The 25,435-nt window shown below is 57.5% G+C and overlaps 1 protein-coding gene across 5 annotated transcripts in view; it reads left to right on the top strand.

Annotated features, from left to right (window-relative positions):
• The window catches only part of LOC111152532 (aryl hydrocarbon receptor nuclear translocator 2), a 116,856-nt gene that overhangs the window by 30,431 nt on the left and 60,990 nt on the right, over positions 1 to 25,435 (top strand). For all 5 annotated transcript variants that reach the window (XM_022511018.1, XM_022511017.1, XM_022511019.1 and 2 more), the window contains one exon: positions 24,143 to 24,245. In XM_022511018.1, the coding sequence (XP_022366726.1) occupies positions 24,143 to 24,245 (103 nt within the window). The remainder of the gene's footprint in view (positions 1 to 24,142; positions 24,246 to 25,435) is intronic.

The raw sequence follows: 25,435 nt of genomic DNA, 5'->3' as shown, positions 1-25,435 counted from the left end.
AGGCATTTCTGCCTTGTTAGCGACAGACACAGTGTGGACTTGAGAATGTATCCACCTGGCGTGATTGCAACTTTGTAACCCTTCAGCGCCAATGCCCATCATCCGTCTCTGGCCTCTGGAAACTGCCCTTCTCTTCTCTGCTTCTGTGGTGCCACTTTAGATGTCTCCGGAAAGGGAATCGTACAGGACTTCTCCTGTGACAGCCTCACGTCCGGTAGCATAATGGCCTCCAAGTTCATCCATACTGTCACAAATAAGATTTCTTCCTTTCTAAGGCTGCGTGATACCACTTAGGCGTGTTCCTCCTTTTCCGTCCCCATCTGTCCGTAGTCATCGGGCTTGTTTCTGTGTTTTGGCTGTTGTGAATGTGGGATGCAGACACCCCTTTGAGATCCTGATTGCGGTTCTTCTGGGGTAGACACTGTACCCAGAAGGGGTTTGCCTGGGCAGGGCAGAGCCTCAGGCAGGCCCCCCTCATCAAACACAGGCATTTCTTAGCAGCTCTAAGTTTCCAGTGGCAGCTCAGGATGCCAAAGCAGGAGCAGAAGCAGAAGCAGACCGCCTTCTCCAGTAGTTCCAGCAAATATTGCTGGACCGGCTCTCTGGGCCCTGTGTGGGCCACCTTCCCTGCCCTGCCCAGCTCCAGTGGCCAGGGAATCTCAGCTAGGGTGTGAGGCCAGCGTCTCTACCCCAGGCACATGGGGTAAAAGTTGGGGGGAGGTGACTCCCCGGGAAATAGGGGCACTGTCACCGTTTAGAGGAAGGCTTACTGGCTGGCGGGGAGAGCTGGCCTCCGTGACGTTAGAGGTGATCCTTATGGGGACGGACAGGGTTTTCTGCCAGATGCAGGGGCACATTCTTCTCTTCCAGGGAAGATATTTGGGTTTCAGGCCCCTGACGTGGGAGCGGAGCTGAAGTCAGGGATGGAAGGTGGGAGGAATCATACAGGTTCGGGGGTGGTTTGCTGCAGATTTTTTTTTTTTTAAGATTTTATTTATTTATTTGACAACGGAGATCACAAGTAGGCAGGGAGGCAGGCAGAGAGAGGAGGAAGCAGGCTCCCCGCTGAGCAGAGAGCCCGATGTGGGGCTCGATCCCAGGACCCTGAGATCATGACCTGAGCCGAAGGCAGAGGCTTTAACCCACTGAGCCCCCCAACTCCTGGCTGTACCCAGGTGCGCCCCTGCTGCGGAAATATCTCTTGTGCACGTCTGAGTGACCCGGGCCCCAGCCCACGTGCCATCAGGAAGGAGGGGAGGCAAGGAAAGGCCCAGGGCTTTCCAAGTGATCCTGCTGCAAGGACTGGGGTTCAGAGGGCAAGCAGCATAGCGAGCCGCCCACCTGACGGAGCCCAGAGGGAGCGAGTTCTCTGCATCCGTGGCCTTCCCAGGTCCCCCCTCACCCCTGCCTGAGGCCACCAAGCTCTGGCAGACCTTGATCCCGGGGAGCAGGAACTGGAGCCCTCCCATCCGGGACCTGGAGTACTGCCCTGTGTGGGAAGTGCCCATTTCCCGCAGGGCCGCGGGTGTGGAGGGGGTAACCCATGGACTGGAAGGAGCCAGGTTTGTTTGGCTCGTTTCCCCCAGCGCCGACCTCTGCACTCCCTTCTTGCTTTGTTACAGAGAACTGGGTAAGCGTTTTGCTTCAGTGTAGGGAAAAACTTTGCAATAGTTAGTGCTGCGTGGTGCTGGGAGGTCTGTGAGCCAAAGCAGGATAAATCCCTCCCTCCTGCCCTACTCCCTCCCCCCGCCCGTCCCCCTCCTCTCCACCCCCCACTTCCTCCCCCTTTCCTCCTTCCCTCCCTTTTTTTATCCAGTTGCTAATTCATTTAACTATTTATCAATCCCTTCAACAAACATGTGTTTGCACAGCCATGGAAAGGTCTTGTGGGATGCAGCCTGTCCTTCCCCACCCAAGACAGGAGTTCCCAGCTGCTGGTGAATGAACGGACCCCCCCCTTTCTAGCTCTTCCAGCCCAGATTCTTTGTGATAATCCGGGGAGAGCCTGGGCCATGTGGGTCCCCGAGGGCTCCGGCCGGAAAGCCCCTCGTGCATGAGTCACAAGTCCCAATCAGCTGTGCTTAAGGGACCCCATCTCCCGAAGTCCAGAGATGCTTTCAGGCTTGGGTCACAGGACTTGGCCGGGCCACAGTCTGGGCCCAGATAGCAGCTCATGAGCGTGGGCCCCCAGGGACCCCTGGTCAGGCGTCTCTGCTCATTGACCTGTCGTCCTTATTTCTAGGAGGGATTCAGGCTGGTCACTCGCTCCGGTCTCCCCTTCGTCTGGGAGAGGAAACACCTGTGGGACTCGGTGCATTTTGCTTTCGTTTCTCATTCATGCTAACAGCGGGATGTTAACGACAGTCATGGATGCTCTTACGTTTTTACACCGGATTTTTCTTTTTTAAAACCAGTTTAGTGGATCTCAGCCTTGGCTGGACATTAGAACCAAATTAGGGAGAGGTGACCGTTACCCTCCCAGGCTCTGGGGACGATGCTGGGCACGATTATTCTGGAAGAGCGTCCTGGGTGGCTTGGATGCACAGGGTCAGGCTGAGAACAGCTGCTCTAGTGGCCTCGTCACAGCCTTGTGCAGGAGGAGCGGTTGACCCCCATCACAGGAGGGGAGCGTGAAACTCGGGCTCCCCGGCAGGTGCCCGGGGCCCCCAGCTAAGGCCAGATGGGTGCCGCACAGTGAGCTCGCTGACAGTGAAGGCAAAGCCTGTGTGTCTGGGGCCGCCCTCAAGAGCCTGGGCATGGCCCAGAGCGGCCAGTCCGGCCAAAGTGGTCAGCTTGGGCCTTTGGGACCCCTGACACAGGGGCAGGTAGACAACAGGCAGTGGGGTTCAGGGCGTATGGTCGGTGAACAGTGTCAGAACTCTGGCCTCTGGGTCCCGCGTGATCTCACACGGTGGTTCTCAGAGCGTGATCTCTGGTCTCGCTTCCTGAGCGTCACCCGTGAGCCTGTCGGGGACACACATTCTCAGTGGGAACCCGGACTTACCGGATCAGGAGCTTGGAGGTTCCGGTAATCTGTATTTCAACTCCACCTCCGTGTAGTACTGACGCATGCTTGAAGTTTGACAACCGCCAGTTTGGGGCCACTGTCCCGGGACTCGACCCCCATCACCTGGACCGAGTCCACCTCTGTTTGCCCTGTCGGGTTTTCCGTCTCTGACTAGAACTTTCCTCCTCGGGGAGGTGGGAGCGTAAGGCTTGTGAAGTGTCATGTTAGCGGTGAACCTCAAGGCGAGTGTGTGTTGGTTCCTGGAAGGTAAAGCCGGGTAAGATCCAGTGGGGTGCTCCGTGGGCTGGCGGTGCCTGCACGTCCGGGAGCCTCGTGGAAATACAGAACCACAGGCCTCATCCTAGGGTACCTGACTCAGCCCCACGTCGTTGTAAAGTTCCCCGAGTGATTTATATGCACAGAAATGAGAGGCGTGCCCTGAGGAGTTCAGCAAGGTGTGCTGGGGGCTGGCAGCCGCTAGGGCTGGGGACAGCCGTCAACTGCCTGCATTGGCCAGGGGTCTCAGGTGAGGCCCCATGTGTGGGGAGAGCCGTCGGAGCACGAGCGGTCTCTCACGCTTGCTGTCCCTTGCTCCCTGCACCAGCCCTGGGACCTCACTCTGCAAGTCCACTTGTCACAGACTTGCCCCCAGGACCAGGAGGAGCTTTGCAGGGTAGACAGCTGGTAACCGCCAGCACAGAGTGGGAGGAGAGCCAGGCACCGAGGGCTGGAGGACTCAGGCTAGAGCAGAAATGAGCCCAGTTGTGCACGATGCCACTGAGCCCGGCGTGCACAGCCTGGGACAGCAGCCTGGTGTGCACGGCCTGGGACAGCAGCTGGCCGGTGTCTGCCTTCCGGCTCAGCCCATTTGGGACACTTTGCAGAAGACGGTGAGGAATAAACCAGGTTGACCTCAGCTGCACCATTAAGCCTTTCAGGGGAAGAATGATAGGCAGATCACTGGTCCCTCAGGGGCTCTGTGACCTGTGAAGTCCAGCCCTGTGGTATCAGTTCCGGACAAAAGACCGTCTCTTTCCAACTGTCCATCAAGATGGTAACTTCATGAAAACCATACTTGCAAGTGGATAGCTTATTTTCTTTGCAACACCCGGGCTTTGTCCTTGGACCGATGCCAAAGTCTGAAATCCAAAACACAGTCTGCCGTCCGTTTCTTGCCTTATTAGGTAACACGTATAAATGGAAAAAAAAAAAATCCTGGTTTTATCTGAGTCAGCTATTCGCGATGTTATTGAGTTTCTGTTGCTTAAAATAGAAATAAAGTGTTTTAGTGGCAAGAAAAGCATGTTTATTTGATTTCGGCCCCTTGGTAATTGCCCAACGGCGGAGCAAACACTCGGGCCGATGGAGAAAGCTCTGGGAGTTGTGTTGCCCCAGGTGTTCCGGAAACACACGAGGGTGAAGGCTGAGAGTCACGGGCTGGTCCTCTTTGGAATTGTCCTGGTGACTTTCCCGCTAGAAACTGCAGCCTGACTCGATGTCTTACCCCAGATGTTGCTCGGGCGTCCGTTCAATCCTTTCCCGTGGCTCAATATTGATATAACCTGCCTTGTTTTCCTTTGCTTCGTGCACAGCATGCTACGCTGCCACACTCTTTGTCTTTTGCTCTCATATTTTATGTGGAGAAATATTTCATGGATCTGGACAGACTCCCAGCTGGGGCTGCTGGGTTCAGGCTCCCTCTGGAGTCCCAGCTGATAAAGGGTGGAAGCAGAGTCCATGTGCCCGTGGCCCGCTTCTCCACCCACCCCCACCCCATGCGCATGCTCTCCGGAGGCCGGGGTGGGCTAGGGGGCGTAGGGGAGGCAGTGCGGGTGGTGGAAGTGTCCCCGCACTTGGAGGCAGAGGGACCAGGTGCCAGTTACTGGCCATTTAGTTTGAGTCAGTGACTTGACCGCCCCCGAGCCTCAGTTTCCTCATCTGTAAGTGCAGGCAGCGCTGTAGCCCCTGTAGGACTGCCCTGAAGCGTGTATGAGTGACCCATGGGGTGGTGTTAGGGAGAGTGCTTGGGGAATGTAGAGCTCACTTTCACTTTTCAGTGATGGAAAATCGTATTGAAACCCTGGTGGTCTTCCAGACTGACCGTCTCACTCTGCTCTGTGTTCTTACGCCTCTAGAATGTGCCGGAGGGTCTTGGCACTTCTGCCGAGGGAAGACGGGTGGACTTTGAGCCTTCCTAGCTTTGCCCAGGGATCATGGGATGGCATTCCGCCTTCCAGCCTGCGCCGGAGAATGTCACATGTCCGGAGGAGCAGAGGGGTGTGCCAACGCGCTGAGTTTCCGCTTTTTCACGCACCCACCCATCTAGCACTAGTGTGGACTGAGTACTAACTCACTTTGTGTGGGTGCTGTGCGGAATGTTGGGGATGTAGAGCTCTGGCTGGTGCCGTCTGGCTCTCAGGGAGTTGATGGTCTCACAGTGAAGAGAGACTCCAAAGAAATAATCATGTAGACACACATCACACATCGTGAAACGTGTGAGGCAGGAAAAGTCCAAGGGGCTTTGACAACAAGTAATATGGGACCAGTAATATGGGACCAGGTGGGACGGGGCCCTCGGGAGTGTGTGAGGAGCTGGAGGGGGCCGGTGGGACATGCTAGAGGGTGGGGAGAGTGGACCTTTGTTCCCATGGCCGCGAACGCCCGAGGAGACCTGTGACCGAGCTGTAGGGTGCTGAATGGGTTGTGGGGGGCTGGAGCAGCTGAGAGGGTCAAGGTGGTGAGGGCGCTGATGGTATGCAGCAGGGACGGGATGCTGGGGCTGGGGTGCTGTAGGGCTCTGCCCTCAGCACAAACCGGGCAGCTAAAACCCCAGGCGCGGACTCTCACGGTGCCAGAGGTGAGAGGTGACACCAGGACGTCAGCGGGCTGGCTCTGGCTGGGCGCAGTTTGTAGGCTCTGCAGGGCGTCTGTTCTGTGCCTCTCTCCTGGTTTCCGGGGGGACCGGCAGTGCTGATGCTCACTGACTCTAGACCCATCCCTCCCGTCTCCGCCTCGGCCACGCACGGCGTTCTCCCCGTGTCTCTGGGTCCAGATTGTCCTCTTGTCTTCGGGACCTGTCCCCAACCCATTCTGAGTCATTTGAACCGGTTTCTGTCTACAGAGACCCTATTTGTAGGCGAGACCACAGTCGCAGGTTCTAGCGAGACATGCATTTTGGGGCGCGCTGTGCAGCGCGGGGCAGTGATAGTGGGGACTCGGGTTCTCGGGAAGACTGCCAGCAGGGAAGCCAGTCCACTCACTGCAGCCCTCTCTCTACCCGAATAACGTTAAGAAAGCTGAGTGTTGAGGGTCCTTGGTGACCCTGTCTTGCCAGCCCCATTGTCTCTGACGCATCTCTTCTGCTGGAAATGCATTCAGCTGTGGCGAGAGCAGGAGGCTCCTTCTCAGTGGCCCCAACGTGCCGTGTTGAACCAGGCCTGCCGTGGATACGTTTGCGTCACCTGTGGGTGCCCGAAGACCCCTCAGCCCTGTTCACGGATGGACTTGACTGCAGGGCAGGACGTGCTGTGTGTGCCCAGCTGGGAAGTGGGGGTGCCCGGGGCCGTCGGTCAGGGTCACAGCCCCAGGCGAGGGTCCCCCAGGCCCCTCCCCACCCTCACACAGCACTCGCTCAGGTCTGAGCATCGTGGATAGTGCATCACGGGTGTCATCATGTCCGCTTCTCTGCCACGTTCTCCTGACCCTGCTTCCTCCTCCCCCCCACCCCCTTCTCTGCTGCACCTGCCGCTGCTTGTCCTCTATGGCAGGGGGCAAGGCCTGCTCGAGGGGGCAAGGCCTGTTCTCCCCTGCTTCTCCGCACCTCGTGGATATGGTGGGACCTGGACATCAGTCCCCCATCCAGCTCTGGTGGGAGCATTTAATTTCTCAGAAGCGCTTCTTTGCTGGTCGCGCCCCCCTTCTCACGCTCACTCCAGCCCCTCGCCTCCATTCCTTCTGACAGGATTCACTGCCTGACGCCTAGGTCCTTCCTCGGGCCGCACCTGCCACTTGGCACTGTCTTTGTGGACAGAATCAGAGCCAGACATAGTCCAGAGCCAGGGCCAAGACCATTTCTGCAGAGAATGGTGGAAGGTCGTCACTGTAGGCTGAGGGCAGGTCCAGAGGCAGGGATCGGGGCAAGCCAGAGAGGGGGTTGGTGCTGGAATGCCCGAGGTGGGGAGGCAGGGCACACAGCGGACAGTGGGTGGGTGAGGGGAAGTTTGGCCCCCAGCTTGGGACCTCTTCTGCTGCGACAGGGACCTGGGCCGCTCAGGTCCAGTTCTGCCGGTCTCCACTGTACAGTCAGTTTCTGGATGGAGGGCCTAGCAGGTGTCGGCTCACCGATGCCTGTGCTGTGCTTTGTTTCCCGAGGCTTCCTCTGCAGCTGGACCATGATGCAGGGCATGGGACCCTGTGCTGTCACCGGGCACAAACCCCTTTCTCTTCCTGTCCTTACCTCCTATGTCTGAGGCCCTAGCACGTGTGGACCAGACTCACAGCCGGTCAGGGTCGGGGGGTCTAACGTGGGAGCATGCCAGGCTCTGCGAGGCTTGATGTACTAGTGGCACCCAATGACTGGACTTTCCATGGGTCACGGAGAACACCCCTGTGCCAGAAGTCACAGAGAGGCACGCAGCCTCCTTCACAGTGGGGCTCAAGGGGAGTCAGGCGAGTCTGGGGTTCACTGTGGGTAAGCTGGGGAGCCCAGAGCCCTCCCGGCCACACCTGAGTTGTGCTATTGTTCCATCAGGAACCCCCCGGAGAAGGGGGTGCGGGCTCCACAGTGTCCAGGCAGAGAAGCACCTTCTGGCAGCCCCCAAGAGCAGGGAGGGGGGCCTGAAGAAGGCAGGGATGGGGTTAAGTGCTCTCAAACGGGTCAGTATTCGTATTTGCCATCCCCTTACCCATGTGTGTACCGTGAACTGGGAACTCTCAGTCTGGCTCCGAGTTCGCCCAGAGATTTCACCCCCTCCCCGCACCGTTGGTGCGTTCCTCTGGAACGCTGAGAATCCCCTTCTCGAGATCTGTGCTCTGTGCTCTCCTCTGTGTACGTGGGTCTCCTTGAAATGGGCAACATCCAAGCCGTGCTTGACAGCCGGCAGCTTCGTAATGAGTAAGTGTTTAAGATCCGCAGCCCTACAACAGCGGGTCTCAGTCTGGGCACATATCAGGACTCCACTGGCTCTCACAGACCTTCCAGTGCAGGCGCTCTGGCCCGTGTCCCGGAATTCGACCCTATTGTGGCGAAGTCCAGGCGTCGATACCTTTGAGAACAGCCCTGATGATTTCAGTGTCAGCCAAAGGTTGCGAACTACCGTACCCACACTAAAAAAAACAAAAACCCGAAATGAAATGAAAGAGGACAGCCCAATTTGTTTTTTATAGCAGGACAGAAATTTCAACAAGGTCAAAATAAAAAAGAAACAAAATGTTAATGTCATCAGTCAGCAACAATGTTAAAAAATGAGCAGCACGAGCTTTTAAACCCTCCTCCCAAGCCTTGAATTCTTAACCAAGCATCTTTTGTCCTAACTCTGATGCTCCAGAAGTAAACAAAAGACTTTTTTTCTCCATCTGTAAAAGGAAACGATGACAGAAATAACCTACTGGTGGGATAGTTTTGAGGCAGATACAATTATTTTGAGTTACTTTAGGGCAATCAAAAAGACAAATGGAATCATTGCTTCTTCCTGGCATGACGCGGGTTTCAGTAATATTCTCACGTGACGGCTGTGTTTGGTAATGCTTCAGTTAAAAATAACTCAATTGCAGAAACTGCACCAGGATCAAGAAAATTAAAATAGTTTCCTTCGGCTTTACTAAAAAAAGAGACATATTTCTCTCTGAAATGTCATGATTCAAACCCAACGGTGAAATAAAAATGCACGTACAGCAGTGATCTTTCCTGTTTGTTGCTTCCTCCTTGGAAGCTAATTGAGGCAAACATCTGCATTCAGTTTGTCCTTTATTTTTGTGGATTCTTTTCTTATACACCAACGCAAAGCCTTGCCTGCCAGCCGTTGACTCAGGCAGTGACCGACGGATGGCTTTCAGTTTCCCCCTCCCTGGTGATGACAGAAATTAGTCTCCAGTGAGCTGTTTACAATGTCATTCTTTAACCTTGGCTCAAGTGCACACGTTCTGAGGACCTAGACTCATGAGAGCTCCACGTCGTGGGGACCTCAGAGCTCCCATGGACTGGGTCTTCTGGGGGTCGTGTGCTCCCTGCAGAAGCACCTAGAAAGTCCCCACCTGGCCTCTTTTGGATGGACACAGTGACAGAGCTGGTCATGTCAGGAGACCGCCCCGTCTGCTTGGGATGATAGACTTGTGCTCGGTGTGAAGTCCTTCTTGGTCACCCCATCTCTGTGCCCGACAGCCCAACTGACACTACGGGATGGGACTAGGAATGGACACATACCGCCCAGCGTGCACGCGTGCGGACTCGGGGGGCAAGTCAAGACCATGGGCTTCGGAGCCAGAGGCTGCCACGGGGCACGGTTTTACCCAGACCACCCAATCTCGGGGGCCCTGTTTCCTGCTCTAGGGTGGCGTGAGATGGTGCCTGAGACAGCAGGCCCAGAGCTCAGTCAGAACCGGCTACCTTCCTTTCCTCATGGCCGGCAGCCTCCGCCTGGCTGAGTCTCTGGGCACCAAGCCTGCGTGGGCATTTGTGTGTGTGCTTCTGGAGAATGGTGTCCCCTTGGGGAATGGTCCGGGGGAAGCCGTGGAGGTCAGGGGAGGAACTAGCCAAGATGCGGTTCGGGAAAGGTCCAGCCTCAGCCTGATGCTACAGGGGGTTGGGAGGCTGCGTCCCACTACAGGCTGTCCCGTCGGAGGCAAGAGAGCGGGCTGTCCTTGGTCACGGACCCTGAGGGGTGGGTGACACTCCCAGGCATCTGCAAGCCCGGCTGCTTCCAAGTAGCTTCAGGGACAAGCGTGTGAGAAAATGTGGTGTGAGCGGTGAGCTGAAGCCCCGTCGACCCCGGGGAGGGATCTGCCAGTCAGCTTGGCACGAGGGGCCTGGGGATCCGCCTGGGACACCAGCAGTGTCCACGACAGGCCTGCAAGGCTGGGAGCCAGCCACGGGTGGAGATGGTGACCCCCAGGTGTGCACACAAGAGCAGCTGAGGCTCGGGCTGGGGCGGGACCCCTCTGGGCCCCCTTTCCAGACCGCCAGCTCCCGGGGCTTGAGCACCAAGTCTTCATGGATGAAGGGAAACCACTTTACGGGAGGCGGAGTGCATGTCTCGCTGTGAACCCGCTGTTACTTACTCAGCACGAGCCAGAGGCTGAGAGCACGTCAGTGAGCCAAACAGTCGCCGTCCACGAAGGAGCTGTCCTTGCGGCTAGGGAGAGAACAGACAGTCATGCGGTCAATGCAGAATGAAAACGGTGATGTGTTCCAAGGGGGGACGTCAGGAGGCTATGAACACACTAGCGGGGACCCCTCATTCCCGTGTTGGAAGTGGTGGGGGAGCAGGGTGAAGCCCCTTGAGGAAATGATGCTCACACTGGCATGGGAAGCTGTGGATGGAGCTCGGCCATGGGCAGGGCCTGGGAGTTTCAAGTGCTTTCCCAGCTGCAAGGCTGGCATGTGCAAAGGCCCTGTGGCAGGGAGGCATTGTTCAGTCTAGGAAGGTGACTAGGACCGTGGCGTGTGATGAGGGGAGGTTGGGCCGGTGACAGCCACAGGGGAGCACAGTGCTTCTAGAATTTACTAAGAGCACAAAGAGCAGCCCCTGGAGGGATGCATAGAGACTTTCCTGATGCAGGCGAGGAGATCGTTTTGTTGTGGTTTTGGAATCCAAGAAGAAAGGGAATGAGCATCTGCACACTACATGAAGCGTGTGTGATGGAACTTCGCACGTGCTTCTTACTTAACCCGTCGTGGCGATTGCTTAGTTACCTACATACAGAGTCTGACTGCTCCGGCACCTTTGTTGAAAACACTGTCCTCCCTCCAGTGGGGGGCCCATGCTCCTTCGCCAAAAATCAGTTCTCTGTGCGTTGGGGGGGCAGTCTGTTTCTAGACTCCGTGCCGGCCCGTTGACCTCCCTCTCTGCTCCCACGCCGGTTCTGTGCTGTCTTCATTCCTGCCGCTGCGTCCTGAAATCAGGCTGCGTTCGTCTCCCTACGTTGTTCCTCTTTTCCAGCGTAATTTTGGCTCCTGCGGGTTCTTTGCCTTTATTTCCACATGAATTACACGGTCGGCTTGCCTGGCCGCGCAGAGAAGCCTGACGGGGACTTGTCTGGGTTGTGTCAGATCTACAGATCCGTCTGGCGAGAACCGGCACCATCTTGGGTCTTGTGACCCGCGAGCACTGTGCCCCGTCCATTTACTTGTCTTTTCTCTCATTTCATGGAGCGTTATTTTGTTATTGTCTGGGTACGGGCCGTGGACAGATTTATTTCTAAGTATTTTGTACCTTTTGCGCCCATGTCGATGGGGGTTTCTGTTTCAGTTTCGAATTGCTCAGTGATAGGACACGGAAATAGAACTCCTTTTCTTGCCCGATTGCTCTGTTTTAGACCTTTATCACACGTAGAACATGAGGCAGAATGGAAGTGGTGAGAGTGGACAGCCTTGTTCCCCGATTGCACAAAGAACTCGGTCTTTCCTCATTCCTTCCTGAGCCCGCACAAGTTCTCATGCTTGTCGTTTATCAGCTGGAGCAAGTTCCTCCTGCTCCAGGTTTGCTGAGTGTTTTATGAAGAATGGGTGTTGGGTTTTGTCCAATACCTCGGTGACATCGAGCGTGATGACGGTTCAGTTTTTCCTTATTAGTTTGTTCACGGGGTGAGTTTCATTGTTTGGTGTTTTGGAGCAAAGCCCATTTTTCATTCCTGAGACAAACCACACTTGGATAACGACGTATGACACTTCTTGTATGTGGTGGGGTTTGACTTGCTGACATTTTGTGTGTGGATTCTTGTTGCTGGTTTGTGCGGGATGTGGGCCTTTCCCTGCTGTCCGGAACACACTCACTGCCGTTGGCTCGTGTGAGAAACTCGGTGTCATCCTCGTCTCCCTCCTTCTGTGCAAAATACCTCTTTTATCTGGCTGGTTTAGGTTTTTCTTGCTGTAAGTGGTGTTGAACAGCCGGGTTATGGTTTGCCTGAGGATGGCTTCCTTATGTTTATCGTACTTGGTGTTCATTTAGTTTTCTTAATCTTTGGGCTTATGGTTTTATCATGTTTATAAGAAATATCAGCTTTCCATTCTTCAGATGTTTCTCCTGTCATCTTTCCCCGCTGCCTCTGGGGCTCCAGTTACAAGTACCTGAGACCGAGGCTGCCGTCCTGCAGCTCACAGATGCTCTTGTGATCGTTTCAAATTCCTTTTTATCTGTGTGTATTTCAATTTAAATAGTTCTTTTTCCTCTGTGTTCAAGTTCACGCATCCTTTTTTCCGACATTACCCCACTGGCCCTTTTCTCCATCTTGTGTGTTTTCTGTCTGAGACTTGGCCGTCTTCAGGGGCAGGATTTCCATGTCGTCCTCACCCTTCTCATCCTTCCGCTGATGCCCTCCTTGGCCTTGGGGCGGGGGGCTCCCTGTGTGCACTTCCCTCGCTGGTTCTCCCGGCCACCTTGGCTCCCCAGTCCCCGGGGGGGCACGTCCCCCGCCTGGCCTGCTCAGTCTGGGCCGTCTGCCTGGGCTGTGGCTGGACGTCCCCTCCAGCAGCATCATGTCATTCAGGTTTCAAATCTGAAATCCTGTTTTTCACCTAAAAGCAATCTTTCTTGGTTTCAGGTAATTTTCTTTTTATCCACGGAAGATGTCCTCCGTTGTCGCTGAGACTGGGTATTTCCATATTGCCTGCTTCGCGGTGTTTCATGGGGGGGTGGGGGGGTGTTGTGATTTCTTAATTTCTCAGATCCCTTTCTTGTTAGATCCCGAATCTTCTCACGCGTCCGTCCGTCTTCCTTCTTCCTCACCTTCTTATTCATCCTCTGTCCCTGACGTGTGTTATGAGTTGAAATGGTCGTGCTCAGCATATATTTCTTGGAAACTTAACTTTTCTACCTTGGAGCCCAGTTGCTGGGGGCGGGGGGGGCTAGGAGGCTGCGGTGGCCCAAGTGGGCAGGAGCCTCGGCGCCCTCTCGCTGGAACGCCGCCCCTCGGAGGCAGCCATCGCCCTCTTCATGGGGCGGGTTGGCCCCTGGAAGTCAAGGTGACAAGACAGCTCTGCCCCGGGCCTCTCTGTCCAGACCCTGGGACACTTCTCTGCTCCCAGACCCCCTGGTCTCTTCCCTGCTTGTAGGTTTGGAGGCTCCTGCTGGGGGACCCTTCTGCTTCTCCAGGCAGCCCCTTTGTAATTCTTACACCACGGGGCTGCCCATGTTCCCCCACCCTCCTGCCTGCCCCGCTGCTGGCTTCCCATCTCTTCAGGGCCCTCGACACTGTTTTGTCATGGAGGCAGATTTTTGTTGCTATTTTTGTATTTTTTGATCATTTCATTAGCAGTTTGCTGGGGAGGCCAGGCTTGGCCTGAAACTGCCTTCTGGAAGGACACATTGGCCCGGGCTCCTCCCACACGCCAGGCGGCCTCTTGGCCTCCAGAGAGGGAGAGGAGGGTTAATCATTTACCGGCAAAATGAAAGCCCTCAGGCCTGCGTTTCTGGCATTTCTGCAGCATGACACCCAGAGAGGAATGTATTTTTTTCAAGCACACCCCAGCATATTCTAAACAAGATGAAGCGTTTGTACTTCTGCCTGCAGATAAAATAACAGAAGAGGCGCTGGCTGTGGGGGGTGGAGGCTGGGGGGTGACAGAGGGGAGGGAGGGAGGACTGGAAGGGTGAGGACACCGGACCGCTGGGGGATGGGGGGATGGTGGCCAGTTTGTAACACAGGTCAGAGCCCCCGCCGTCGTCCTGCCTGGACTGTGCGCCCCGGGAGAGAGTTGGCGAGTTGTGCACTTTCCAGGGGCCCTGCCAGCTGGGTCGTTGGTGGCAAGGTGCTGGAGCCCGTCACCCGCCGCGGAGCTCTGCTTCTTGGTGTGGATATGCTCCAGAGCTCATCCTGGCCTTGTGACTGTGGGACACGGTTGTATCTGCGATGTTCCGTGCAGACCTGCCTGGCTCGGGTGTCCTTGGTGCCGTCCCTAGAGGGCAGGGTGGCTCCGAGGAAGGACCCACCAGAAATCAGGCTGCTTGGCAAAAAAGCTGTCAGTGGGGCCTGTTGGTGGCCGTGCTCAGTCCCCGTCGCCAGCCCTAATCACGGGTCCCTTTATTTTGTGCTGCTCCATGGCCAGAGCCGGGAGTCCGAACCCGGAGGAGGGATGGTTCCCTGCAGGCCCGTCCCTGCTCCCTGGAATCGTCTCCCTCTCGGGGCTGGCCGGGAGCAGTGTTCCACTCAAGGACTGTGACCACTGTCATCCACGGTCATGGCTTGTAGCACCGTCTGCTGCAGATGGGCAGGGACTGGGTCCCCGCGGCTGGGCGTCTCTCCTCCGCGCTCTCAGAGACGGGCAGCGTTCAATATTAATGCTAGTCTTACAAGTGTTTGCTTCTAACTCTGAATTATTGATAGCCTTACATTTAAAACACAAATCACACGCATTTCCCCAGATGGTGCTGAGCCGGTGACAAGTTTTGCTTTTGCCGTATGGCGTGGCCTTTGAGAAGCACAGTCAAAATTTACTGCCACCAACACGCAGGGACGGGTGGGGCTTTCAGAAGCACATTTGCTAAACTTCTGGAGGGCCCTGCTCTCCCGCCTCTGGGTGAGTGACGGGCAGCCTCAGGCCCGGCTCCCCTGGGGGCTTCTGCCAGCCCAGGTCCGGTCACCAGCTCCTCTCCCACCGAGCTCCAGCTGGACAGGACTTGGCTCCATTCTCAGGCACCCACCCCCACAAGCTTCCCCGTACCCTCTTGTGACACTATTGTTCCGGAAGAATCCATTGCTCCGTGTGGTGATTCCCACCCTAGTGTGGTGGGGCTGTCTTTTGTAGTTCCATTTCTGCCAGAATTCACAACCTCCCCACCCCCCGATGCCCTCCCAGCCTGAGTGGCACGTCTCCTCTGTGCCGGGGGAGAAGCCCGCCTGCGTATGGTCTGGGAGGGTAGAGTGTGGCGTGGCCTACAAGGCAAGCTGGGTGAGGAAGCTTCCCCCAGCTGCTGCTGTGAAACCACGAGTCCTTACAAAACCCCTTGCTGATGCCAGTGCCAGCGTCCCTGGTGGGTAAAGGGTTGTGGGCTGGCCAGTGGGACACACACGTACCCTGCCATTCACCCCCTGCCCGGGAGCCTAGATTCCACCCCCACACACAAACACACCGGGCCAACTGCCTGCCTGTCTTCCAGGACTGTGAACTCCATGATCCCGGCCGGCCATGGGCCGAGCATCTCCGTGGGTCCCAGGTGCCCCCTGTTGAGGGTCACGGCAGCCAGTATCTTCACAGGCTCTTCTGGCGTCCCCCTCCTGGGTGTTCAGTCCAGCGTGCGTCTAGGCTCTGCTGGGACGGGATCTTACTGAGCTAATTAAAGTCTCAAGTCAGTTGACCTTAAAAAATGGAGATCGTCCAAGTAGGTCTGACCTAGTCAGTTGAGCCATTATAAAGAGCAAAGGATTGTATCTGGTTGGTGACAGAAGGAAAGGCAGAGAGTCCAGGCCCAAAGAGGACTCCGTGCCGCGTACCACTGCTGGCTTTCACGATGGAGGGGGCTGCGAGCAGAGGTGTGGGGGAAGCCTCCTGGGAGGGACCCACTCCTGACGAGGAATGGGGCCCCTCAGGCCAGCCACTGCAGAGAATTGACTCTGCCGGGAGCTCGGAAGAGCCTGGAGACAGGTTCCTGCCCAGAACCTCCAGAGAGGAGCCCAGCCCAGCACCACCTCGGTTTTGGCCTTGGGGGCCCTGAGCAGAGACCTCAGTCAAGCCCACCTGGGACTTGGACCCAACGAACTGTGAGCTAATAGACGGGTGTTGTTTTATGCATCTAGGTTTGTGGGAACCTGCTATGTGGCAGTAGAGACAAGGACGGCTCCCACTCTGGGGCCGCAGGGGTTCCCAAAGGCATAGACAGGGCCCCTGCTCCCCGCCTCGAGAAGCTCTTGGCCCGTCTTCTCCGTGAGATGACTGGGTGTGGATCTGGACGAGCAGAGCGATGTCACCAGGACGACGAGGGGTGTTTTCTTAATGAGGGAAGCGTGAGGCAGAAGGGCTTTCCTTCCAGAACAAGAACTTGAAAAGGGACGTGTCATTTTGTGGCCTCCCCTTCGGGTTCATCTCCAAGTGTGTGTGACCAGCTGTGGCCATGGATCCGAGTCCTGCGATGCTCTTGGCACCGTTAGCCCCGTGCGCTTGAAGCCAGGGTGGGCTGAGGGGCAGCCGCCGCTCCCTGCGGGGCCGAGGGTTTCCTGAGACGGGGGCTTTTCTCTGACTCTGAGCGTTAGCTCCCCCCTTACCAACCTGCGAGGGGCCCTTTGTGACATTGTCGGGCGGAACCCGGGACTGTGTTCCTGGCACACCACTTCTTCCCAGGGACTGTTAGAGGACTGCCCTTCTGCTGACGACAAGACGCGGGGCGCACCCGTCTAGGAGCCGAGGAGCCTGAGTGACGGGCAGGAGGGCGAGGTGGCCTGGAATCCAGCTGTTTGTCAAGCTTCTGGGGGTGGGATCCATGTCTCACTCTGCTGTCGTCTTATAAAGAGGGATCATAGGTATGTCATCTGTCATCCAAACCTGAGCACTGTGGGAGCGGAGAGACTCTCCTAATAACTCCGCTGGGCCAGCAGCAAAGCCAGGATGGCCCTGGACCCTGCCTGCCCTGAGGGGTGCTGCCCTCCCCTAACTCTAGCCCCCCGTGGATGCAGACCCCTGCCCGGGAGTCACCTGGGGACGTCTGAGATGGGCTCGCGCAACCTCATGGTGTCTACAGAAACCGGAGAAAACCCCGAGAAAGCAGTAGACACACACAGAAGGATTGAAGAAGGAAAGCACCGTTGGGTTTTCCCAGTTGGGGTGTGTGATGCTGAAGCAGGTGGAGGCTGGCCACCATCCATGCGGCAGTGACCTCCTGTCCCCCTGCATCCGGCTGCTCCCGTCTGGTGGCCGTGATCCCGCTTTGTGCCGTTGGGGGGACGGTTCTCGAGCGTTCGGGGCAGTGAGGAGCTCGGACTCTCATGTGCCCAGGGGGAGGCCAGCCTTGGCGGTGTTGTTCGGGGTCTCTGGGCTTCCGTCTGCTTCGGGAACGCTGCAGCGCCGTGGGGTCTAGCCGGGACGGGCCGTCGTTCACCGGGAATTTAAAACAACCCCGAAGCCTACTCCAAGTTCATCTGCTTCTTACCATGGCCACGACCAGCAGTTCTTGGCAGATGGGGCTACACAGTGTCTGCCCTCTGGCCTCTCGCTGCGCCCTCCTCCCTGCCTCATGCTGGCGCGTCCCCTAACCTGCTTCCTGCACTGTGATGTGAGTCCCACGGAAAATCATTTTTTGATTGCTGTGCTAAAGACTTTTTTTTTTTAATTTAAGTTCAGCTAATCGACATGTAGTGTATTATTGGTTTTGGAGGACGAGGTCAGTGGTCCCTCTCTCTCCTGTGACACTCCACGCTCATGCTATCCTGTGCCACCCTTGATGCCCATCGCCTGCCTACCCCGGGCTGGTCACACGAGTCACACACAGGAGATGTCTCATGACAGCTGGGCCTCCGTGAAGTCCACAGGAAGGGCCAACCCCTCATCCTTCCTCTGCTGTCCGAGTCCTGGGACGCCTGCATCCGTCCATGCAGCTCGGGCCTAAGTGACGGGCGCTAACGTGGAGTTAACGTATGTAGGAAAGGGGGTTGTTGGCACCAGAGGTTTGCACACCGCGATGGTCGTCTTCGCCTGTGGATGCCACCATGGTTTTCGTGGAGTCGGTGTCTCTGTCTTAGCCCCGGTTCTCCGTGAAGCCGGAGTCACTGCTACGGAACAGTGAGGCTCACGGTCCTACAGCAGCGCAAGAGCGGAAGTGGGAGTGGCCACAGTCTGCCTGTGCAGGACTCGGATTGGCTGGACCCTGTCCTAGTTGGGGACCCATCACTATGGTCAGAGGAGGAATGAGGTACTGCGATTGGTCCAGCTTGTATCAGGTGCCCAGCCCTCCACCAGTCACTGCGGCCGGGCAGGTGGGCTTCTGTAAGACGATGGCAAACCCTTTCCCGAGGGTCCTAGTAAAGGACCAGCACGAGAGCGCTGAGATGTGGGAGCTCTGGGACGACCCCCACCCAGAGCCCTTCTGCTGTGGGAAGAAGCAGTTGGGCCACGACCTGGGAACTGGTGTCCTCAGGGGGGACACCGGCCCTCAGGAGCAGAAGGCTCCCTGGGTGCCACTCCTGTTCTGGGGTCCACTCCCGAGGGGCCCCACATGCTCAGCCTGGACTCCCGTGCAGGGGCGCGTTGGGGCCGGTGTGCACAGCTGCCCGGGCCGCTGGGGTCAGCCCCCAAGAACAAGCGCACGTTGTCACCGGGACAGCAGGCTGAGCCCCCTCCAGCCTCTGGGCCCCTGTTCAGGGGACACACGTCTTTGGAGCGACATCAAAGAGTGTCCGTCCTGGGGCCATCGTTTTGCTTCTGTCGCTGGTCACGTCCTCTTGTTTTCCTCCTTCACGGCCTTGTTTTCTTCTTCTTTTGAAACCGAGATGAGAGGTTTCCAGTTTTCTCCAGGATTCCTCCGATGAACTCATTCTGGTTTCTGCTTGTGCTCCTGCCGCGGCCTGCGGGGTCACTTCATGAAGCTCAGAGCCTTCCTTTGTGATCTTGTCCAACACAAACTTTGGGTCCTCCTTTTTTTAAAAAAGTTACTGCTGATGTAAATAATACAAAAATCCGTGTACTGAAAACAATGGCAGAAGGGCCCTTTGCCCGCAGAGAAAGGTGCCCTGCGCTGGGGACCTGGGAGCATTCTTCCAAAGCCGGAGTCAGCAGCTGTGTTTGGTCAGGGGCCGGGGAGCTGAGATGCTCGACCCTCTGAGTCCGTCATCCACTTTCTTTCACAACGACTTGGCCCGACTGTTGTAGCACGAAAGCAGCCGGAGACGATAACTAAACCCGCGCAAGTCTGTGGCCGGGTTCCAGTAAATACTTAAGTAACAGAGTGAGCCCCGTTGGGATCTGAAGTCACAGTTTGCCAGCTCCCGTTCTAAAGCATTTCATGCCTTCAACTTAGAAAAATGGTCCTTGTAACCCTTGAGACGTGTTGTACTTGTCCCCGTGTCACGGAGTGGAGTCCAGAGCTCACTGCGGGTTCACGGGGGGCTGAGAGCAGCCCGGATGTCGGTGCTGACAGCATGTCCTCCTGTGATGCCATAGTTCCATTTTTGGGGAATCTAGCCTGAGAAGGTCTGGATATGGTGATTTTTCCCCACCCAGTTACTGACCATGGTGTTATTTGCCACGTGGAAAACCTGGGAATAACTTCATGTCCCACGGTAAACCATCTGAGCAAAACAGTGTTGTAGAGCCTTCCAGATGACGTCTGTGATCACAATTTTGTGAGTTTGTGTTGTGACATAAGGAGGAAAAACATACACCATGGCACCTTGGTTAATTGAAAGAAAAAACAGGCACGCACAGAGATTTTCAGGAACGCCCAAATGTTAGTACTGTTCTTCTCAAGGCAGAAAGAGTTTGGGGTTTTTACTGTGTGTGTGTCTGTGTGACTTTCCCAAAGACCACTTTAGTTTTAGAACAGAAGCACTTTAAGGGAGAAATAAGTAGTTCTTCAACCTTTTCACCTGACACAGGCGAGAACTTCCAGAATGTTCTCTTCACTCAGAGGAGCTGGAGGTGGCTGCGGGGAACCTCCCTCCCTGTGGCTCTCCAGTCCGGGGCGCCGCCCTCATCTTGGGGCTCACAGAGCTGACGCCTGGAGCCACCAACTGCTTCTAGCATTCGTGCGGGCGGCCGATGGGGTGTCTGCGCGTCTGTCTTTGGCGCCGCACGTGACCGTCAGCGCAGGCGGGTCCAGTCCTGTCTTCCAGCTGAGAGAGCGGGGCACCGCCAGCCCTTCCCCCAGACCCACTTGCACGGGGGCTGCGCCTCTGTCCTGGCTGCCGCTTCCTTCTGGAATCGGATACCTCAGGCGTGGGCCCTGCCGTTCACTCGCCCATGGTCCCCCTTCGTGCATCAACCTGGGAAAGTATCAGCTTCCGCTGCGGCTGTGCGGGAAGCTGGCCGGGGCGCCTGGGCCGGATCTGGCCACTGGGTCCCCGGGCGCTGCTGGCGCCAAGGACGAATCCACACCGGAGGGAAGCTCAGCATTTCCGCAGGGACGGAAGCCGATCGGGGTTGCGGGTTCCGACGCTGGACCCTCGGTGGAGCGGGGGCCGGACCGGGGGCACTGCCGGTGTGCTCGAACACAAGATCTCGGACCGCGCGGTTGTAGACGCCTCACGCTCCACAACATTGAGCTGGGGGAGGCGCCACCATGGGAGGAGGGTGAGCCCTGAGTGGGGCTGCTGGGGGCCTCCACACGCCGAGTCCGATGATGGCAGCTCTGGAAGTGAAGAGAAAGCCGGGGGACAAGCTGGTGTCCGACATGGAGGAAGAGTGACCCACGGGTGGGACGACCGAGACGTAGCAGGTGCACAGGGCGGACGCCGGAGTCTGGGAGGAGCTGCGGGTTGTATGCCGGGAGCGCTGTGTGGAGGGGCTCTGGGGCCCGAGGGAGATGCAGACCCGCCTCGGACCACAGGGCATCTGGGCTGTGGGAGCGCACGTCCGCCTTCCCTCTGGGGGACACGCAGCCTGGAAGCGGTCAGTCAAGCTGGTCTGCTGACTTGGGGTTCAGGGAACTTCTCAAAGAAGCCGAGGGTGTGGGGGTTTGTTTGTTGCAGAAGGGACATTCCAGAGGGCACCCTGTAGGAGAGAGGGAGGAGGGAAGCAGGAGTCATGGGGAGGAGTCGGAGACGAGAGACGGCCACAGGGCTGGGCGTTCAGCACCTGCCGAGGGGAGCGGGCTGGGATGGGTGCTGGGGCCCCCTCGGGGCAGCATTGCAGAGTGAGTCCTCTGACCCGGGGATGAGGCTGGACTCTGGAAGGAGTCGGCCTTGGCCCGGACTGATTGTGCTTTGAGGGACCCACTGGGACCAGCCCTGGGAATGCAGCCCCATGGTTCTAAGCCGACCCGAGGGTTCTGTGGGCCAGGAGAGAAGACTGGAAGCCACGCACGTAGCAGCCTCTTCTCCGTGTTCCCTTCCTACTGGGGAGCCCCATGGCAAGTCAGCCTGACAGCCCGTTGCCGGGGGACAGAGTGATCCCCGGCCCCCTTTCCCGGGACTCACTGCCAGAGTTGGGGGGCGGCCCCTTGCCTCCATATGTCTACACTGCTCTCAGGTCAAAAGCCCAGTTTCCCAGACCTTTCAGGAGCACAACCGCGGTATAAAGCTGAGCGTGCTTCCCCCCATGGAGCCCGGAAAGGGGCTCCTGTGCCCAAGGAAACTGGAGAAGCACCAGAGAAACAAACGTGCGGCCGCTGTCTCTTGGGGTCCTGACAGCAGATCACGGACATGTGTTTTCTCATTTCCTCGTGCGCCACAGCTCATGTGTCCCACAGTTGCGGTTTATTTTCAGAGCAGCCTCCGGAATTTGACAGACTCAGCTGGCCTGCTTTGCCGCTGAAACCCTTTGCCATTTGGTAGACGATAAAGTGAGTGACAGTTTACCCTGGGAGCGGCTGCAAGGAGCCCGCGTCTGCGAGCGAGACAGACAGGGGTCAGCACTGGGGCGGCCGCCCGCCCAGACTCGAACCCCCGCCTGGGGCCCCGCACGGGCAGCGCCAAGCTCTCAGCAGACGGTGGGGCGGGCCTCTGCTCGGGGCTGAGTTCTGGTGGACATGTCCTGCCTGGAGACATTTGGGCCACTGTGGGCCCGGCCGTGTGCCCTGCGGCCTCCCTACTACTGTGGGTGCTGGGTGGGGGGGAGCCCACGAGGGTTCTGGTTCCTGCCCACCGTGCTGTGTCTGGAATGTCCGACAGACACACAGGAGGTTCCGAGAGAGGTCCTGCTAGAGGCGCTATCTTGGTGTCCTCAAGCCCTGAGGGCCCGGGGAGAGTGGGACAGAAGGCCCAGGCTCTGGAGTGCCACCAGCAATGGAGAAGCAGGAGAGGTTCAGGATGAGAAGGGTCCAGGAAAAAGGGACTGGTTGAGGACAGGAACCAAGTGGAGAGGGACTGCTTATTATCTGTTCAGTTTGCCTGCATACAGGGCCCCGGTGACTGGGCTAGAGCTGCCCACGGGCTGGCCGTGAGTGGACAGAGCACAGGGAGCAAGAGGAGGAGCCTCAGGGTCAAAGAAGGGTTTTGTTTGTCCCCTCCCCCAATCAGTGACAGGGATCTGACGTGTTTGAATAGTGGAGGGGCCTGGTGGGAGGGTCTGGGGGATGGAACAAGGCTCACGGCTTTGGCTGGGCTCTCGGGGAGGAGAAGCAGCATTTCCTCTGCTGTGGGAGCGAGGTGGGGGGTGGGTGCAGGTCAGTTTGTTTTGATGTAGAAACGGAAATAGAAGTAAAAACCCATTGAAATTCACGTTACTTAATGCCAACTTTGTTGCAAAGTCCTTTCCTGGGGATGCACACAGGTGGGTTCAGCCACATGCACTGGGCCAGGAACTGTCCACGGTGCTAGGACACGGTTTTCCACTCAGTCAATACCTTCCCGCTGGGTTCAGAGTCAAAGTCATGGTAAACGGGCGAGCAAACACGTCGGTCTGGTGCAGCGGGACAAGTGGTGGGGATGTCTGTTTCCTCCTGCAGACGTGACGGTGCCTGGCTCACATTTGCACCCCCAGGGCCTCACGGGGTGCCCTGGCTCTACAGAAACTCGTGATAAATACTGAGGGGTGAGGGAGGGGGTGCCTGGATAGGCGGGGGCGGGAAACTCCACCTGCGGAACCCAGAGGAAGCCTCCGAGGGGCCGTGACAGGCGAGTCAGAGGATGAGCAGGAGTTCGCCAGGGTGCCCCTCACGTGGAACAGGGTGTGGACTTGGGGCAGAAAGCACGTGTCTGCACACGTGCGAGGCGGCAGGCCCTCCGAGGGGCGGGCATGCTGGCCGTGTCTGGAGCCGTGCGCACCCTGTCCGGAGGCCACTGGCCACGGGCACTTGTGGAGCACCCGGGACGGGGGCATTGGAACGGAGACGTGCCCTGTGTGCACGAGACGCACCAACATCAAAGCCTCAGGGAGCGAAACAGAACGCAAAGTACCCCGAGGGGCTTCACGTGCTGAAACAGTAATGCGCCAGGTCTGTCGTTGCAGACGGTGCCCGTTTCTTCTGAAAACGCGGGCCTGCTGGGACACGGACACTTACACGGGCGGCTCCGACATTTCCCTTGGCGGGGTACTGGGAAGTGGGGTGGAAGTGAGGGGGAGGGGCAGGCAGCCTGGGGGAGCTCGCATCGGTGCTGCAGCTGGGAACACAGGTGGGCCATCCGATGCGTGTGGTCTACACAGCTGGCGGCCGCGTGCGAGGCGGGATGCCAGAGGCTGGGAGCCCGTGAGCCTCAGCCGAGGGATGGCAGGAGGGCGGAGGTGATGGAGAGACAGGGGCGCGTGCCGGGTGATGATGGAGGGAAGGACTCTCGCAGGGCATCCGGCCTTCTGACCTCGACTTCCCTGTGGACGGGTCCCTGGTCGGGGTCGGGTCGGCTGGTGCTGGCCTTGACGTGCGGCTGGTGGTCTGGGCCTGGGGCGGAGGGATGGAGGGTTGGGTGCTGGGGGCATGCAAGATTCTCATTGTACAGAGGCAGTCGTCCCCGGAGTGGATAAAGCTGGCAAGGGGCCCAGTGGGAGGAGAGACGGTGGGCCGCTGAGGTCTCCAGGGCAGGAGCGGAGGAAGGAGAGGAGTGGAGACTGAGGAAGGGGTGTTGGGAGCAGCAGCAAGGAAGGTGCTGGTGATTTCGGCAAATGCTGTCCAAGGGAGCAGGGACGCCAGGTGGAGACGGCGTTCTGAAGAAGAGCCTCTTAGAATCGTACGGGTCTCGTGGCTCCACGTGTTCCCAGAGAATGGTGGGCATCCCAGACAGAGAAATGATTCGCACAGCTCCGTTTGTCCCCCTTTGCAGAGCATTTGGAGAAAGTTCTCCGCCCCTCCGCCCCACAACCCCATCAAAGGCAGAGGCTTACACCTGTGTCCCTCTCTTACTTAGGCCGGATCCTGGACCTGAAGACGGGGACGGTCAAGAAGGAGGGACAGCAGTCTTCCATGAGGATGTGCATGGGCTCACGGAGGTCTTTCATCTGCAGGATGAGGTCTGTGGGGGACCTGGGTGCTGTGGCTGGGGAGGAGGGGTTCCGCATCTCCTGTCCTGCCCCAGGCTCTGCTGCAGCCACACGTCAGGGTTCGTCTGAGAGGGCCCTTGTCCCTCGTCCTCGCATCCCACCATGTCTGTCTTCCCACGAGCTCTGCCCCCTCCCAGGTTGGCTTCCCCTGTCCCCCAGGTCTCAATTTTCTACCGGTTCTTCAACTCGTCCAGCCTCCATATTTCTCACTATAGTTTATGTAGAATTGATCAGTTTTGTATGTCCTCTTATGTTTCCTGGGCTGAATGATACAGTTTTATTAGAATTGAATTATGATCCTGCCGACTGACGTTCTCGGTGTAAATATCTTGGCTCCGGGAGTGAGTGCCACTTGCCCTGAGGAGAGGGGCTTTGAGTTAACCCTCCCTGAGCACCCCATGACCTGCTGCAGGGATGCCCGAGGGATTGAATCGGGGGTAATGAGAAAAGTTTTTGTCCCTGAAGAAGAAAGAACAAGGGTTTTGAGACTTCCCAGCCAGCTGAGACCACCCTGTGCCCCAGGCCGTGTCGGGGGGCGCTGGAGGTGGCTGACAGGGAGTCTACCTGGCCTGACGGACTCTGGAGGCTCTGAAACCAGGCAGCCGTTCTCAATCACTCAGTTACACAGCACGTTTCCCTGCGGGCCTGCCTGTGCCAGGGGGCTGTCGAAGTGCTGGGGTTCAGCCCAGAATAAGGCAAACAAAATCCTCGATCCAGCAGAGCGTGACTTTAGTCAGGGACACGGAAGTGCCACATAGATGCTCGGACTGTGTCCCTGAGCACCCCATGACCTGCTGCAGGGATGCCCGAGGGATTGAATCGGGGGTAATGAGAAAAGTTTTTGTCCCTGAAGAAGAAAGAACAAGGGTTTTGAGACTTCCCAGCCAGCTGAGACCACCCTGTGCCCCAGGCCGTGTCGGGGGGCGCTGGAGGTGGCTGACAGGGAGTCTACCTGGCCTGACGGACTCTGGAGGCTCTGAAACCAGGCAGCCGTTCTCAATCACTCAGTTACACAGCACGTTTCCCTGCGGGCCTGCCTGTGCCAGGGGGCTGTCGAAGTGCTGGGGTTCAGCCCAGAATAAGGCAAACAAAATCCTCGATCCAGCAGAGCGTGACTTTAGTCAGGGACACGGAAGTGCCACATAGATGCTCGGACTGTG

The sequence above is a fragment of the Enhydra lutris genome, unplaced genomic scaffold (genome assembly GCF_002288905.1).
Source record: "Enhydra lutris kenyoni isolate GAN:26980312 unplaced genomic scaffold, ASM228890v2 scaffoldscaffold29, whole genome shotgun sequence".
In the NCBI taxonomy this organism is placed as follows: domain Eukaryota; kingdom Metazoa; phylum Chordata; class Mammalia; order Carnivora; family Mustelidae; genus Enhydra; species Enhydra lutris.
Note: the sequence above shows the minus strand (reverse complement) of the source record. Positions and strands in the feature narration are given on the sequence as shown.